Source organism: Onychostoma macrolepis, chromosome 12, assembly GCF_012432095.1.
Source record: "Onychostoma macrolepis isolate SWU-2019 chromosome 12, ASM1243209v1, whole genome shotgun sequence".
Lineage (NCBI taxonomy): Eukaryota > Metazoa > Chordata > Actinopteri > Cypriniformes > Cyprinidae > Onychostoma > Onychostoma macrolepis.
In genome coordinates this window covers 827696-840331 of record NC_081166.1, presented here as the reverse complement: position 1 = coordinate 840331, position 12636 = coordinate 827696, and the positions used below count along the sequence as shown (strand labels likewise).

The 12636-nt window shown below is 46.4% G+C and overlaps 2 protein-coding genes across 12 annotated transcripts in view; one reads left to right on the top strand and one right to left on the bottom strand.

Moving 5' to 3' along the window:
• pdzd7b (PDZ domain containing 7b) overlaps positions 1–12636 on the top strand; it is a 49834-nt gene that overhangs the window by 12945 nt on the left and 24253 nt on the right. For all 10 annotated transcript variants that reach the window (XM_058794673.1, XM_058794671.1, XM_058794679.1 and 7 more), the window contains exons 15-16: positions 7666–7766; positions 7847–8012. In XM_058794673.1, coding sequence (XP_058650656.1) covers positions 7666–7766; positions 7847–7999 — 254 coding nt within the window. In that variant the 3' untranslated portion in view covers positions 8000–8012. The remainder of the gene's footprint in view (positions 1–7665; positions 7767–7846; positions 8013–12636) is intronic.
• Positions 8046–12636, bottom strand: part of lzts2b (leucine zipper, putative tumor suppressor 2b) — a 28947-nt gene continuing 24356 nt past the window's right edge. For both annotated transcript variants that reach the window (XM_058794681.1, XM_058794682.1), the window contains exon 5: positions 8046–12619. In XM_058794681.1, the coding sequence (XP_058650664.1) occupies positions 12008–12619 (612 nt within the window). In that variant the 3' untranslated portion in view covers positions 8046–12007. The remainder of the gene's footprint in view (positions 12620–12636) is intronic.

Here is a 12636-nt window from a genome sequence, read left to right as displayed (position 1 = left end):
AACCTGAATAAATAATCTTTCCATTGATGTATGGTTTGTTAGGATCAGACAATATTTGTCTGAGATACAACTATTTGAAAATCTGGAATCTGAGGGAGCAAAAAAATCTAAATATTGAGAAAATCACCTTTAAAGTTGTTCAAATGAAGTTCTTAGCAATGCATATTACTAATCAAAAATGAAGTTTTGATATATTTACGGTAGGAAATATACAAAATATCTTCATGGAACATGATCTTTACTTAATATCCTAATGATTTTTGGCATGAAAGAAAAATGTATAATTTTGACCCATACAATGTATTGTTGGCTATTGCTGCAAATATGCCTGTGCTGCTTATGACTGCTTCTGTGCTGCAGGGTCATATATTCGTTTTACCGCATCTACATAGAAGTGTGTGTGACTTTAAAGGGGTCATATAATGAGAAATCAACATTGGCTTGATCTTTTGAGTTCAAGTCAAAAATAGATCAAGTCAAATGTGGTAGATTGTGTTTGTTCCTGTGTGTGTGCAGCGACTGCCGCTCTCAAAATATTACAAACCAGCAGCTTAAGTGTGCTTTCTACCAGATCCCTGATCCTTCAGTCTGATCTGAGCTGTTTGTGTGACACAAAGAAGCTGTTATTGAAGGATGAGCTGTCATGGATGACAACAATACGCTTTTACTTGTTTTACATGTGAAGTTGTTTCCTAAAAGTCTAAAACCAGCGGTTCCCTTTCAGTCGGTCACTCCGAGTCACGTCGGATGACCGGCAATTGGATCTCGCCAGAGACCAATCCACTTGAGTGTAACTAAGCGAGCCAATGGACATTGGCATGCGATCGTGCATCCAGCTGCCGCTGATCACAGCGTGAGTATAAGAGGCAGCGGGTGCACGCGATAATTCATCCGTTAAGCCGGGCGGCGGTGAATCACTGCTGCTCTCCTATCCTGCGAGTGAGAAGAGCGAGTGCGGGCGTTACAGCGCAGCAGCGGTGGTCGCGGTCTCCACGGGAGAAGAGGTCGATTCCGTGAAGACAGTCACACTCGGGTGTGTGGTGGCCAGCTCCCTCGTGCTTCAGCACTTAATAAAGAGCAAATTTCTCTAAAGAGCAACACGGGTGATCACGTCTTTTAAAAATGTCTTATCACCCGTGCGTTTCTGGGTGTGGTCGTTTCCTGGCGCCTCAGGACGGTCACGATTGCTGCCTCACGTGTCTGGGCATTCAGCACGCTGAGGAAGCTTTCGTGGATGGTTCATGTTCTTCTTGTGGGGACATGACCATCTCGAGTTGCATAATAGACTCCGCTATGTCAAACATGGCGGAGTCCTCTGCCTCTGCCGCGATCCAGCGTTCGTTCCCGGGCGGCGCTGTATCCGGTGGAGTCAGAGGTGATCTGAGGGTGACAGTGAGGGCTTCCCAAGAGGAGTTCCTCACCCTCAGGCGCTCCGCAGCCGGTGGGGTTGCCGTTGGGCGGGCTGGGACCTCTGCAGAGCGGGGTATACCGCCTGTTTCCTTCGGTGCTCCCCTGGCGACCAGATGTCGGTCGCTGCATTGGAGAGCGAGTCACCCTCTGGGGATGACGACTCGGCTGCGTTGCCTCCTTCGGGTGTGGTAGCGTTGTCGAGCCAGACCCAGAGATGACGGCTATGCTTTCCGGGCCGCCGAGAATGTCGGGCTCGTGTGGAATCCTCCACCGCGTCCCGATCCTTCGAGGCTGGACGAGTGGTTCTCGGTGGGGGTCGCGCTGGTTCTCAGCGCCCCCTCCGGTGCCATTCTTTCCGGAAGTGCATGAGGAGCTTACAAGATCGTGGAAGGCACCTTTACTGCCCGAAAAAATCTTGTGGCTCCTCCGCTCTCACCACCCTCGATGGTGGGGCCGCTTTGGGGTATGCGGGCATCCTCAGTGGAGCGGTCTGTGGCCATGCAACTATGTCCAACAGCCGCTACCACTCTGCGGGTGACCCGTGTCTCCCTCGCGGGCCTGTAAGTATTCGTCAGGTCTAACTGGCAGTGCTTATAGAGCCTGTGGGAGGCGGCTTCTGCCCTTCACGCCATGGCGTTACTGCAGGTCCACCAGGCCAAAGCCCTGAAAGACCTGCGAGGGTGGTCACGACCTGGCGGTTCTACATGAGCTGCGTGCTGCGGCGGACCTCGCGCTTGACGGCGAAGGTGACCGCACAGTCTCTGGGTCGTGCGATGTCCACGCTAGTGGTCCAGGAGCGCCATCTCTGGCTGTGTCTTGCTGACATGAAGGAGCAGGAGAAGGTACAGTTCCTGAATGCTCCCGTGTCGCAGACCGGGTTTTTCGGCGACGCTGTCGAGAGCTTTGCCCAGCAGTTCTCGGCAGCCCAGAAGCAGACTGAGGCGATCAAACACATCATGCGCCGGAGGAAACCTGCTGCTTCCACTCCGGCTGCAGCCCCTCAGCCTGTTCGTCGCCGTGGGCGCCCCTGTGGCTGCCCCGCAGCCGCAGCAGCCTTCCACCAGGCAGCGTCGTGGAGCCGGTCGCAGGCAGGGCGCCCAGCCCATCCAGGCCCCGCCAAACCTGGCGGCAAGCGCAGTGCAAGAGGCCCTGAGACGGGCGACCGGAGATGGTGGAGACTGCTTGTCGGGAGATGGTGACCGCACCACTCCCTCCCGGAGGAGGGCCGGCGGAGAATCTTTTGTTTCGTTTTGTTTTGTTCCGCCGCTGGCCCAGCAGCCAGCGGTACCCAAAACATCAGTAAAAGAGCAGTTTTCTCAATCTCTGGGTCTCAAGAGGAGGAGAGTGGTGAACCGTGCATCACGGGAACACTTCCCTTCTCCTCTCTCGCCAGCAGGCAGCAGTGGGTTGCCCAAGAGCACCCCTCCTGCCCATTTGTGGAACCAGGTAAGGCGGTAGCACTCGAGTCCCCGCTTCAAGTCGTCACACGCCAGGCTGTCACAAGCCTCAAGCCGGGTTCCTGTGTTTCCTCCCTCACGAGGAGGAATCAGGTGAGTGTTACACTGCACACCCAGACCCCGCCCCCTGCCATCACAGGCCAAGCCGTCACAGGCTCCGGGCCGGGTCCCTGTGTTCCACCTCGCTGCCCCACTGCGGGTATGTCGGTGGCCTCATTGGTTCCGCTGGCACGGTCTCTCGGAGCCTGGATAGCGCTCCCCAGTCCGTCTCGGTGGCTCCTGCGGACCATCAGACTCGGCTACACGATTCAGTTCGCCCGGCGTCCCCCCAGGTTCGGGGGCATCCGGTTCACTTCAGTCAAGGCCGTCGATGCCCCTGTCTTGCGTGCGGAAATTGCAGTCCTGCTGGCGAAGGACGCGATAGAGCCGGTCCCTTCAGCCGATATGAGGTCGGGGTTTTACAGCCCTTACTTCATTGTGCCCAAGAAAAGCGGTGGGTTACGACCGATCTTGGATCTGCGAGTTTTGAACCGTGCACTTCACAAGATGCCGTTCAAGATGTTGACGCAGAAACGCATCTTTGGGTGCGTCCGTCCCCTAGATTGGTTTGCAGCGATCGACCTGAAGGACGCGTACTTTCATGTCTCGAGTCTCCCGTGACACAGGCCATTCCTGCGATTTGCGTTCGAGGGTCGGGCATATCGGTACAAGGTCCTGCCCTTCGGGCTGTCCCTTTCGCCTCGCGTCTTCACCAAGGTCGCAGAGGCGGCCCTTGTTCCCCTGAGAGAACGGGGTGTGCGCATCCTCAACTACCTCGACGACTGGCTCATACTTGAGAGCAGTTGTGCGCTCAGCCAGTTGGGTCTTCGGGTCAACTGGGAAAAGAGCAAACTCGTGCCAACGCAGAGTATCTCTTTTCTCGGCATGGAGTTGGATTCGGTCAACCAGACAGCACGCCTCACCCAGGAACGTGCTCAGTCGGTGCTGAACTGCCTCAAGACTTTATCAGGCAGGACGGCGGTCCCACTGAAACTCTTTCAGAGGCTCCTGGGGCATATGGCTGCAGCTGCGGCGATAGTTCCGCTCGGTCTGCTCCATATGAGACCGCTTCAGCACTGGCTCCATGGCCGAGTCCCGAGGTGGGCGTGGAAACGCGGTACTCACCGGGTTCAGATTACACCGGCCTGCTGCAGAACCTTCAGCCCGTGGACAGATCCCTCGTTCCTTCGGGCAGGAGTGCCCTGGAGCAGGTATCCAGGCATGCTGTGGTATTCACGGATGCCTCGGCCACCGGCTGGGGAGCCACGTACAACGGGCATGCAGTGTCAGGGGTGTGGACGGGTCCCCAACTGCGTTGGCATATCAATTGCCTCGAGTTGCTGGCAGTACGCCTTGCCTTGAGCCGCCTCAGAGGGCGCCTTCGGGGCAAGGACGTTCTGGTCCGTACGGACAACACTGCGACCGTTGCGTATATCAACCGGCAAGGCGGTTTATGCTCCCTCCCGCCACCTCCTCCTCTGGAGTCAGAAGCATCTGAGGTCCCTTCGTGCCATCCACATCCCAGGAGTGTTCAATCAGGCGGCCGGACGAGCTGTCTCGAGCGGCACTTCCTGGGAGTGGAGACTCCATCCCAGGCGGTCCAGCTGATTTGGAGTCGGTTTGGAGTTGCTCAGGTAGACCTGTTCGCGTCTCCAGAAACCACCCACTGCCAGTGGTTCTATTCCCTGTCCGAGGCAACGCCGCACGGATGCACTGGCACACAGCTGGCCCCTGGGCCTGCGCAAATATCGTTCCCCAGTGAGCCTGCTAGCACAGACACTGTGCAAGATCAGGAGGACGAGGAGCAGGTCTTGTTAGTGGCTCCATATTGGCCCAACAGGACCTGGTTCCCGGAACTCATGCTCCTCGCGACAGCCCCTCCTGGCCGATTCCTCTGAGGAAGGATCTGCTTTCTCAGAGACGGGCACCCTCTGGCACCAGCGTCCAGACTTGTGGAAACTCCATGTGTGGTCCCTGGACGGGACGCGGAGGTTCTAGGTGATCTGCCCCAGGAGGTAGCTCTCACTATTGCTTCAGCACGAGCACCGTCCACAAGACGGGCCTATGCGCTGAAGTGGAACCTGTTCGTCGAATGGTGTTCCTCTCACCGTGAGGACCCCGGAGATGTTCGATCAGAGCCGTGCTTTCCTTTTTGCAACAAGGGTTGGGCGTGGGTTGTCCCCTCCACCCTTAAGGTTTATGTTGCTGCTATTTCCGCTCACCACGACCCGTGGGGAGGTCGGTGGAGAAGCACGATCTGGTTATCAGGTTTCTTAGGGGGCCAGGAGGTTAAACCCGCCTAGGCCTCCCTCCCTACCCTCTTGGGATTTGGCATTGGTGCTAAGAGCCCTACAAACTGCCCCCTTTGAGCCTTTGCAGTCAGTTGAGTTGAAGTTTCTCTCTATGAAAACCCTGCTCCTGACTGCGTTGGCCTCGATCAAGAGGGTGGGGACCTGCAGGCATTTTCGGTCGACGAATCGTGCCTTGAGTTTGGGCGGCTGACTCCAGTGCAACACTGAGGCCCCGGCCCGGCTATGTGCCCAAGGTTCCTACCACTCCTTCAGGGACCAGGTAGTGAACCTGCAAGCGCTGCCCCTGGAGGAGGCAGACCCAGCCCTAGCTTTGCTCTGTCCTGTACGCGCACTGCGACAGTACGTGGATAGAACTCAGAGCTTCAGGACCTCAGAACAGCTCTTTGTCTGTTACGGAGGACAGCAGAAGGGGAAGGCTGTCTCCAAGCAGAGGATGGCCCACTGGATAGTGGATGCCATCACCTTGGCCTATGAAGCACAAGGTGTGCCCTACCCGCTCAGGTTGCGTGCTCACTCCACTAGGGGTGTCGCATCGTCCTGGGCGCTGGCTCGTGGTGCCTCGCTAGCAGACATCTGTAGAGCTGCGGGTTGGGCGACTCCTAACACGTTCGCTAGGTTTTATAGCCTGCGTGTCGAACCGGTTTCCTCCTGTGTTCTCACCTCAAACGGGTAGTGGCATTGAGAGGCCCGGCTCAGAGTCGGCTTGCGGCGTTCTTTCGCCTAATTCTCCAGAGAGTTCCTTAACCAGGTAACCCTGTCGAGTCCTCCAGCACTCCGGCGTCCGGACGTGGCGGAGCGTCCGGCGCCAGGCCTTTCAGCCAATGAATTCTTGAAATCTGATGTGAGGCTAGTGCCCATATGAGAGACCCTGCCGGGATCCCATATGTGTATTCCACGGTATGCTTATTAGAGCCGTGTTTCCCCTGGCAGACCACGTTCTGCCATCTCTAGTGATGCAGCCTGTGCCATCTCAGAGACTTCCATGTGCAATAGGGCCCTACGGGGTTACTTCACATGTCTAAATGCCACTTAACCCCCTCTGGGAGGAGGTGACTCCAGTGTGCCTCTTCCAAATGGAAGGGCATGCTTCCCAGTGTTTCCAAGTCCTACTGTCTGGGTTGTCCAAGGAACAACAGTAGTTGACCTTCTCTGTGTAGAGCCCGGTCCTATCGTCTGCCTTATAGGAAGGATCAAGAGGTCTACACAGGGCACTGGAAGGGGCAGCTCCTGTGGCGTTTTGGTAGGGATCCCAGTCGTCGGTCATCCGGCGTGACTCGGAGTGACCGACTGAAAGGGAACGTCTCGGTTACGTATGTAACCCTCGTTCCCTGAAGAAGGGAACGGAGACGTCACGTCCCGTCGCCACAGTTTGCTGTACCACCGCTGAGCGGCCGGGTCACCGGCTCGGCTCCTCAGCGAAAGCATGAATGTCGCGGTGCACCCGCTGCCTCTTATACTCACGCTGTGATCAGCGGCAGCTGGATGCAATGATCGCATGCCAATGTCCATTGGCTCGTTTAGTTACACTCGAAGTGGATTGGTCTCTCTGGCGAGATCCCAATTCGTCGGTCATCCGACGTGACGTCTCCGTTCCCTTCTTCAGGGAACGAGGGTTACATACGTAACCGAGACGTTCTCAAGCTTTTTCAAAGGTCTCCGTATCGGCTCAGATATTTTGTTTGGTATTTCTGCTGTAATTATGAGAAAGCTGCTTGTTATATCAACAGAAACTGGGAGTGTTGATATTAAATTAACTATGATTCATTTTGTGATTCCAGAAGAGCCAACATTATGATTCAGTATGATCTTAAGTAAAAACAATAATTACTGAGTTATTTTTAAACAATGATATCCATTTGCATTTTTTAATGTTTAATATACATGTAAATAATTTTAGGTCATTCATACACTCCTCGTTGAAAAGCACAAAAAAAAAAAAGTGTTTAATTATGTGGTAAAAGAGGTTGTGAAAATCTCAATTATCATGAAAAACTAAATACATTTTGAAACTAAATATTTTTATTAATGAAAATTTAAATATATATATTTTAAAAGATTTTATTTATTTATAAAGATTATATTTAAAAAGGTTTTAATTTATTTTTCTCAGAAATAATTGATTTACACTTTTTTTCTTAAATGTATATGACCCCTTTAAAATTGGCATGAAAAATTCTATTTGTTTTTAAATGCATGTTACCCATGTATATGTTTTTTGGGGCTAGTTTAATAAACGTCTTAACTGGATCTCAGTAATATCTCGAATTTGAATCAACAACTGATGGATAGGAGCACATCACCCTCCTTTTTTTTTTTTCTTTAATAAGCTTCACTTGGATGTTCTTCACAATATGGAAGAAATAATCCGTTGCTGCTTCTTGTTTCATCACAGTTCTAATGAGTGTAGTCTAATTTAATTGTAAAGCAGTGCTTGTGTGTGTGATCAGGGATCAGTATATCCGGAGGATCAGAGTCGCGGGTTCAGCCCGTGGTGAAGATCGAGAGGATTTTCCCAGGAGGAGCTGCGTCTGCCAGCGATGCTCTGCGGGTAACAGACGAAGCCCTGTTGATCTGAGTGTGTGTGACGGAGATCAGTGTGAGTCAGTGCATCTGTTCTGTGTGTCTCAGGCTGGTTTTGAGCTGGTTTCGGTGGACGGCGTCTCTCTGCAGGCCGTCACCCATCAGGACGCTGTGGAGATCGTTCGACAGGCCTTCAGTAATAAGAACATCAATCCCATGGAGCTCGTGGTCAAAGTTCCCAGAGAGCCCAGAGTCTCATGACACGTGCCTTACCGTATGTATTACACATTCAACCGCATTATCATTTATTTGTTTGTTTATTTGGATCCCCAGTAGCTAGGCCCCTAAAGCATTGCTAGTCTTCCTGGGGTCCACACAACACTTAACATCCATACATTATTACATACATTGAAAGAAAAGAAAAAAATAAGAAGTTAAATAAATCATTCTAGAGTGAAGAACGAGCGCTGTGACTGAGCCAATCTCATGAAAACACAGCGACTCTTCAGTCAGAAGTAGGGCTGTCAAAAAAAATTTGAATTCTGAATATTCGTCGAATTTAAAATATAAATCCACAAATCCAGCAATGTTCTACACCGTGTTCTCTAATCATGTCAGGAAAATAAACCAACATTATCGCCAAGTAACAAATTTAGGTTATAAGAATATTGTGGGAACATTGTTTTGAAATGTTTCTAAACCATTGAAACGTCCAGTTTTCTTGATGTTAATAAGAACGTTATTTAAAGGTTATAAAAGCATTTCTTACAATATTCTACTGTATTTTTACCCAAAATATCATTTGAAAGTGATTCTAAAATGACCAGTTTTCTTGTCATGATTAGAACATTATTTAAAGGTTGCAAACGTGCTTCTTACAGCATTCTAACTTTTTCACCCAAAATATTATTTGAATGTTTATTTGTGATGTTTTATGAACGTTTTCTTGTGGTTAGAATGTTCTTTAAAGATTACAAAAACATTTCTTACAACATTCTACTAACTTTATATCTTTACCCAAAATATGACATTTGAATGTTTATTTTTAATTTTCTAAGAACATTAAAATGTCGTTTTTCGTTGTGATTTTAACATTATCTAAAAGGTTACAAAAATTATTCTTAAAACATTCTACTAATTTTATTTTTACCCAAAATATAACATTATTTTAATGTTTATTTTTAATATTCCAAGAGCGTTATTTAAAGGTTACAGAAATGTTTCTTAGAGCATTTAAGTACAAATAACATTTTGAGAATGGTCTCAGAACGTTTTCTTAACATTGAGAATGTATATGTAACATTAATATAATTATAAGTGTTCCATGAACATTATTTTAGGAACGATTTGTCCTAGAATTTCTATAACTTTTATATAGCGTTAGTCAGAGTCATGAGAACTTTCCTACCGGCTCCATTCCTCAGAAATCACATCCAACAAAAACATTTTTTGATGCGGACATTTAAGAACATAAATACTGAATAAAATACCAGTGAATGTGAGTCATTGCAGGTTTTTAATTACAAACAGCTCATAGGAACATTAAATATACAGCACGAAAAATATACAATGTATCGGCTTCATACAAATACTGTTAATTAAAAAATTACAACACCGCCACAATCACCCACAAGATACAAGCAACGCTTTGGTCTATTCACAGTGGCTTCTATATGTACGCATCTATATATTATTCAGTATTATGTGTGCAGTAATGGGTTTATTTTGGTACAAATATAACAGTCAATAGCTTTTATGAAAGAAGAGTTTATATTCCTCACATTAGTGTTTTTAATAGCTCTATTAAAAAGCTAGTTCAGCTCTTGTCAGAATTACTTGCTGCTCATATCCTCGGACTGGAATTATTTTTGAGATTATTATTTAACACCAATATGGATGCATGTGCAGCTTTGTTGTTTATTAAGAGCAAAATACTTCATAAATACATTAAACTACTGAAGAACAGAATAATTTTATTTTTTACATAAGAGCAGCTGGTGTTCCTAACTTTGTAATCGAGTTCAACAAAGTCATGAGCAGCTTTTACTAATTGGACGCTCAATTACGTTAATTCTGACGATTCACGATCGCAGTATAACTGTGCTTCTGGAGTCCAGGCTCTGAGCAGAGCTCTTATCTTTATGTGAGAATCAATGCAAATTTTGGGATATCGCATTAAAAAAAATGGCTAGATGGATATGCATAAAATCTAAAATTTGCATTCAAACAAAACTTTTTTTGTTTGTTTTAAATTTGCATGGAAACGTGTGCTTAAACTACGACTGAAACACATTTACAGAATAAATTCCTGAATGTGCAACACATGAATTTGTCAAAGATTGGACAACTGGACTAACTCATCACACATCATCTCAAGTACTATTTTAGCTGTTCTGAAATGCCTACAACGGTGTTTTAGTGCCACATTAAAAATAAAATAAAAAGTCAATTTCTTGCATAGAAGCTGCCAAACAGTGTTGTTTCTCGCAATTTTTTCTCTAGAAATTTTAACTATTTCAAAATATTACAACAATCTCATATTTCTATGACATTATTCTCATATTGCTACGACTTTGTTCAGGTAATTTTGACTTTTTAAAGTCATATTTCAAAAATAATCTCACAATGCTACAACTTTATTCTTGTAATTTTTACTATTTTCTAAATCTTTCAAAATCAAAACTTTAATCTCATAGTACTACGACTTTAACCTCGTATTTTTATGCCTTTATTCTTGTACTGCTACAATTTTTCTCATAATTTTGACTATTCTCAAAATATATAAAATTTAGACTTTAATCTCTTATTTCTGCAACTTTATTCTTTAGAATTGCTGACTTCGCTGTGGTCATTTTGACTTTATTTTCAAAATATTATGACTTAAATCTTACAATGCTATGACTTCATTCCCACAATGTTCATTTAATTTTTTTTTTTTTTTTTTTGACATGGCACCAAAACCCCGCAGACCAAGATGCACAGACAACTTTTTAGTATTTTAAGAGTGATTTACTTGCACCAAAAGAAAGGCGCTTTATTCTCAAATATTTTATGCGATATTCCAAGATTAATTTGCAACATTGGATGGAAACGTAGCTAATGACACAAAAGTGCACTTCTGTGAGTTTACAAGCTGTGTGCCCAAAATGACACGGAGTCAATTTAATGAAGTTTCATCAATTATTGGGCCACATAACTCATGTAACATACTTAAGAACGGCACTGAACTCTGTGCTGTCTGCAGTAGATTAAGGGCCGTTCACAAAGAATGCGTTTTCCCATTCCACTATAATATTACATTGTTTTTCGATGCAAGACAGATGCGCTTGCAGCATTCCATGCATAAATTGGCATTCTAAAAATGCAGTGCTCACCTTAAAAGTTGTTCAATTATCAAAAAACACACGTTTTCTTTCCCCATTCTACTGCCCATGTGTAAAAAACGTGTTCTTTGTGAACAGCCCAAACTCTCTTTTGAGAATAGTACTCGCAAATGATTAACCACGATTAATCACATCCAAAATAAAAGTTTTTGTTTACATAATGTGTGTGTACTATGTATATTTGTTATATATATATATATATACATATACACACACACGTATATATTTGTGTCCCTGGAGCACAGAAGCAGTCATAAGCAGCACAGGTATATTTGTAGCAATAGTCAACAATACATTGTATGGCTCAAAATTATACATTTTTCTTTTATGCCAATAAATCATTAGGATATTAAGTAAAGATAGTGTTCCATGAAGATATTTTGTACATTTGCTACCGTAAATATATCAAAACTTCATTTTTGATTAGTAATATGCATTGCTTAGAACTTCATTTGAACAACTTTAAAGGAGATTTTCTCAATATTTAGATTTTTTTGCTCCCTCAGATTCCAGATTTTCAAATAGTTGTATCTCAGCCAAATATTGTCCAACAAACCATACATCAGTGGAAAGCTTGGACTCAGCTTACAGATGATGCATAAATCTAAATTTCAAAAAATTGACCCTTACGACTTGTTTTGTGGTCCAGGGTGACATTTAAGAAAAATATATTATGTTTATATATTAAATATATTGATATATAATAAAAATTATATGAAGATAAATATATACTATATTTAAATATACATAGTACACATATATTACGTAAACAAAAACTTTTTTTGGATGCGATTAATCATTTGACAGCACTATTTAAGAACAGAACTTAGTTGCATTTTACGCAGAGGAAATCTGAAATGAGTGCAGCAGTAGACGATTACTTGTTTCAGATCTCGGTAGCAGCGATGTCGTCAAACGTGACTTCATTTCCGCTGCTGTCATCATCCTGTTCTCGGGACTCCAGCTCGAGGCTGAGCTGCCGGAGCGATCGCTCCAGATCTCGGTTCCTTTTGTACATCTGCACGTAGTTCTGCTGCAGCTGTTTCTGATATCGAATCACTTTGTCTTTCTCCTCCTCCCAGCTCTTTCTCTCGCTCTCGAACGCAGACGTGCGATCAGAGAACCGCTGGCGTTCGTAAGCAAGCTCCCCCTTTAATCGCTCAACCTGCTGCTTTGAAGCGTTCAGTTCCTCGCTGTCGTCTGCGCTCAGACGCTGGTGAGACGACTCGTCTTCCAGACGGCTCATTTTCTCCCGGAGCAGCTCGTTCTCGCTCTTGCGACGCTGCAGTTCGTTCTCGCAGACCTCGAGCTCCAGCGTCCGTGTGCGCGAGGCCGTGTGCGCCTCCTGCAGCTGAGTCTGATTCGTCTGCAGCTCGGCTCGAACCTCTCGCAGCTGTCCTCGTAACGTCACCAGCTCACCAACGCGCTGCGCCAGATCGGCCTGGAGGTCCTTTAGCTGCTGCTTCAGCAGGGAAATCTCTCCAGACTTCTGGCACACCTGAGAGAAATGCAACA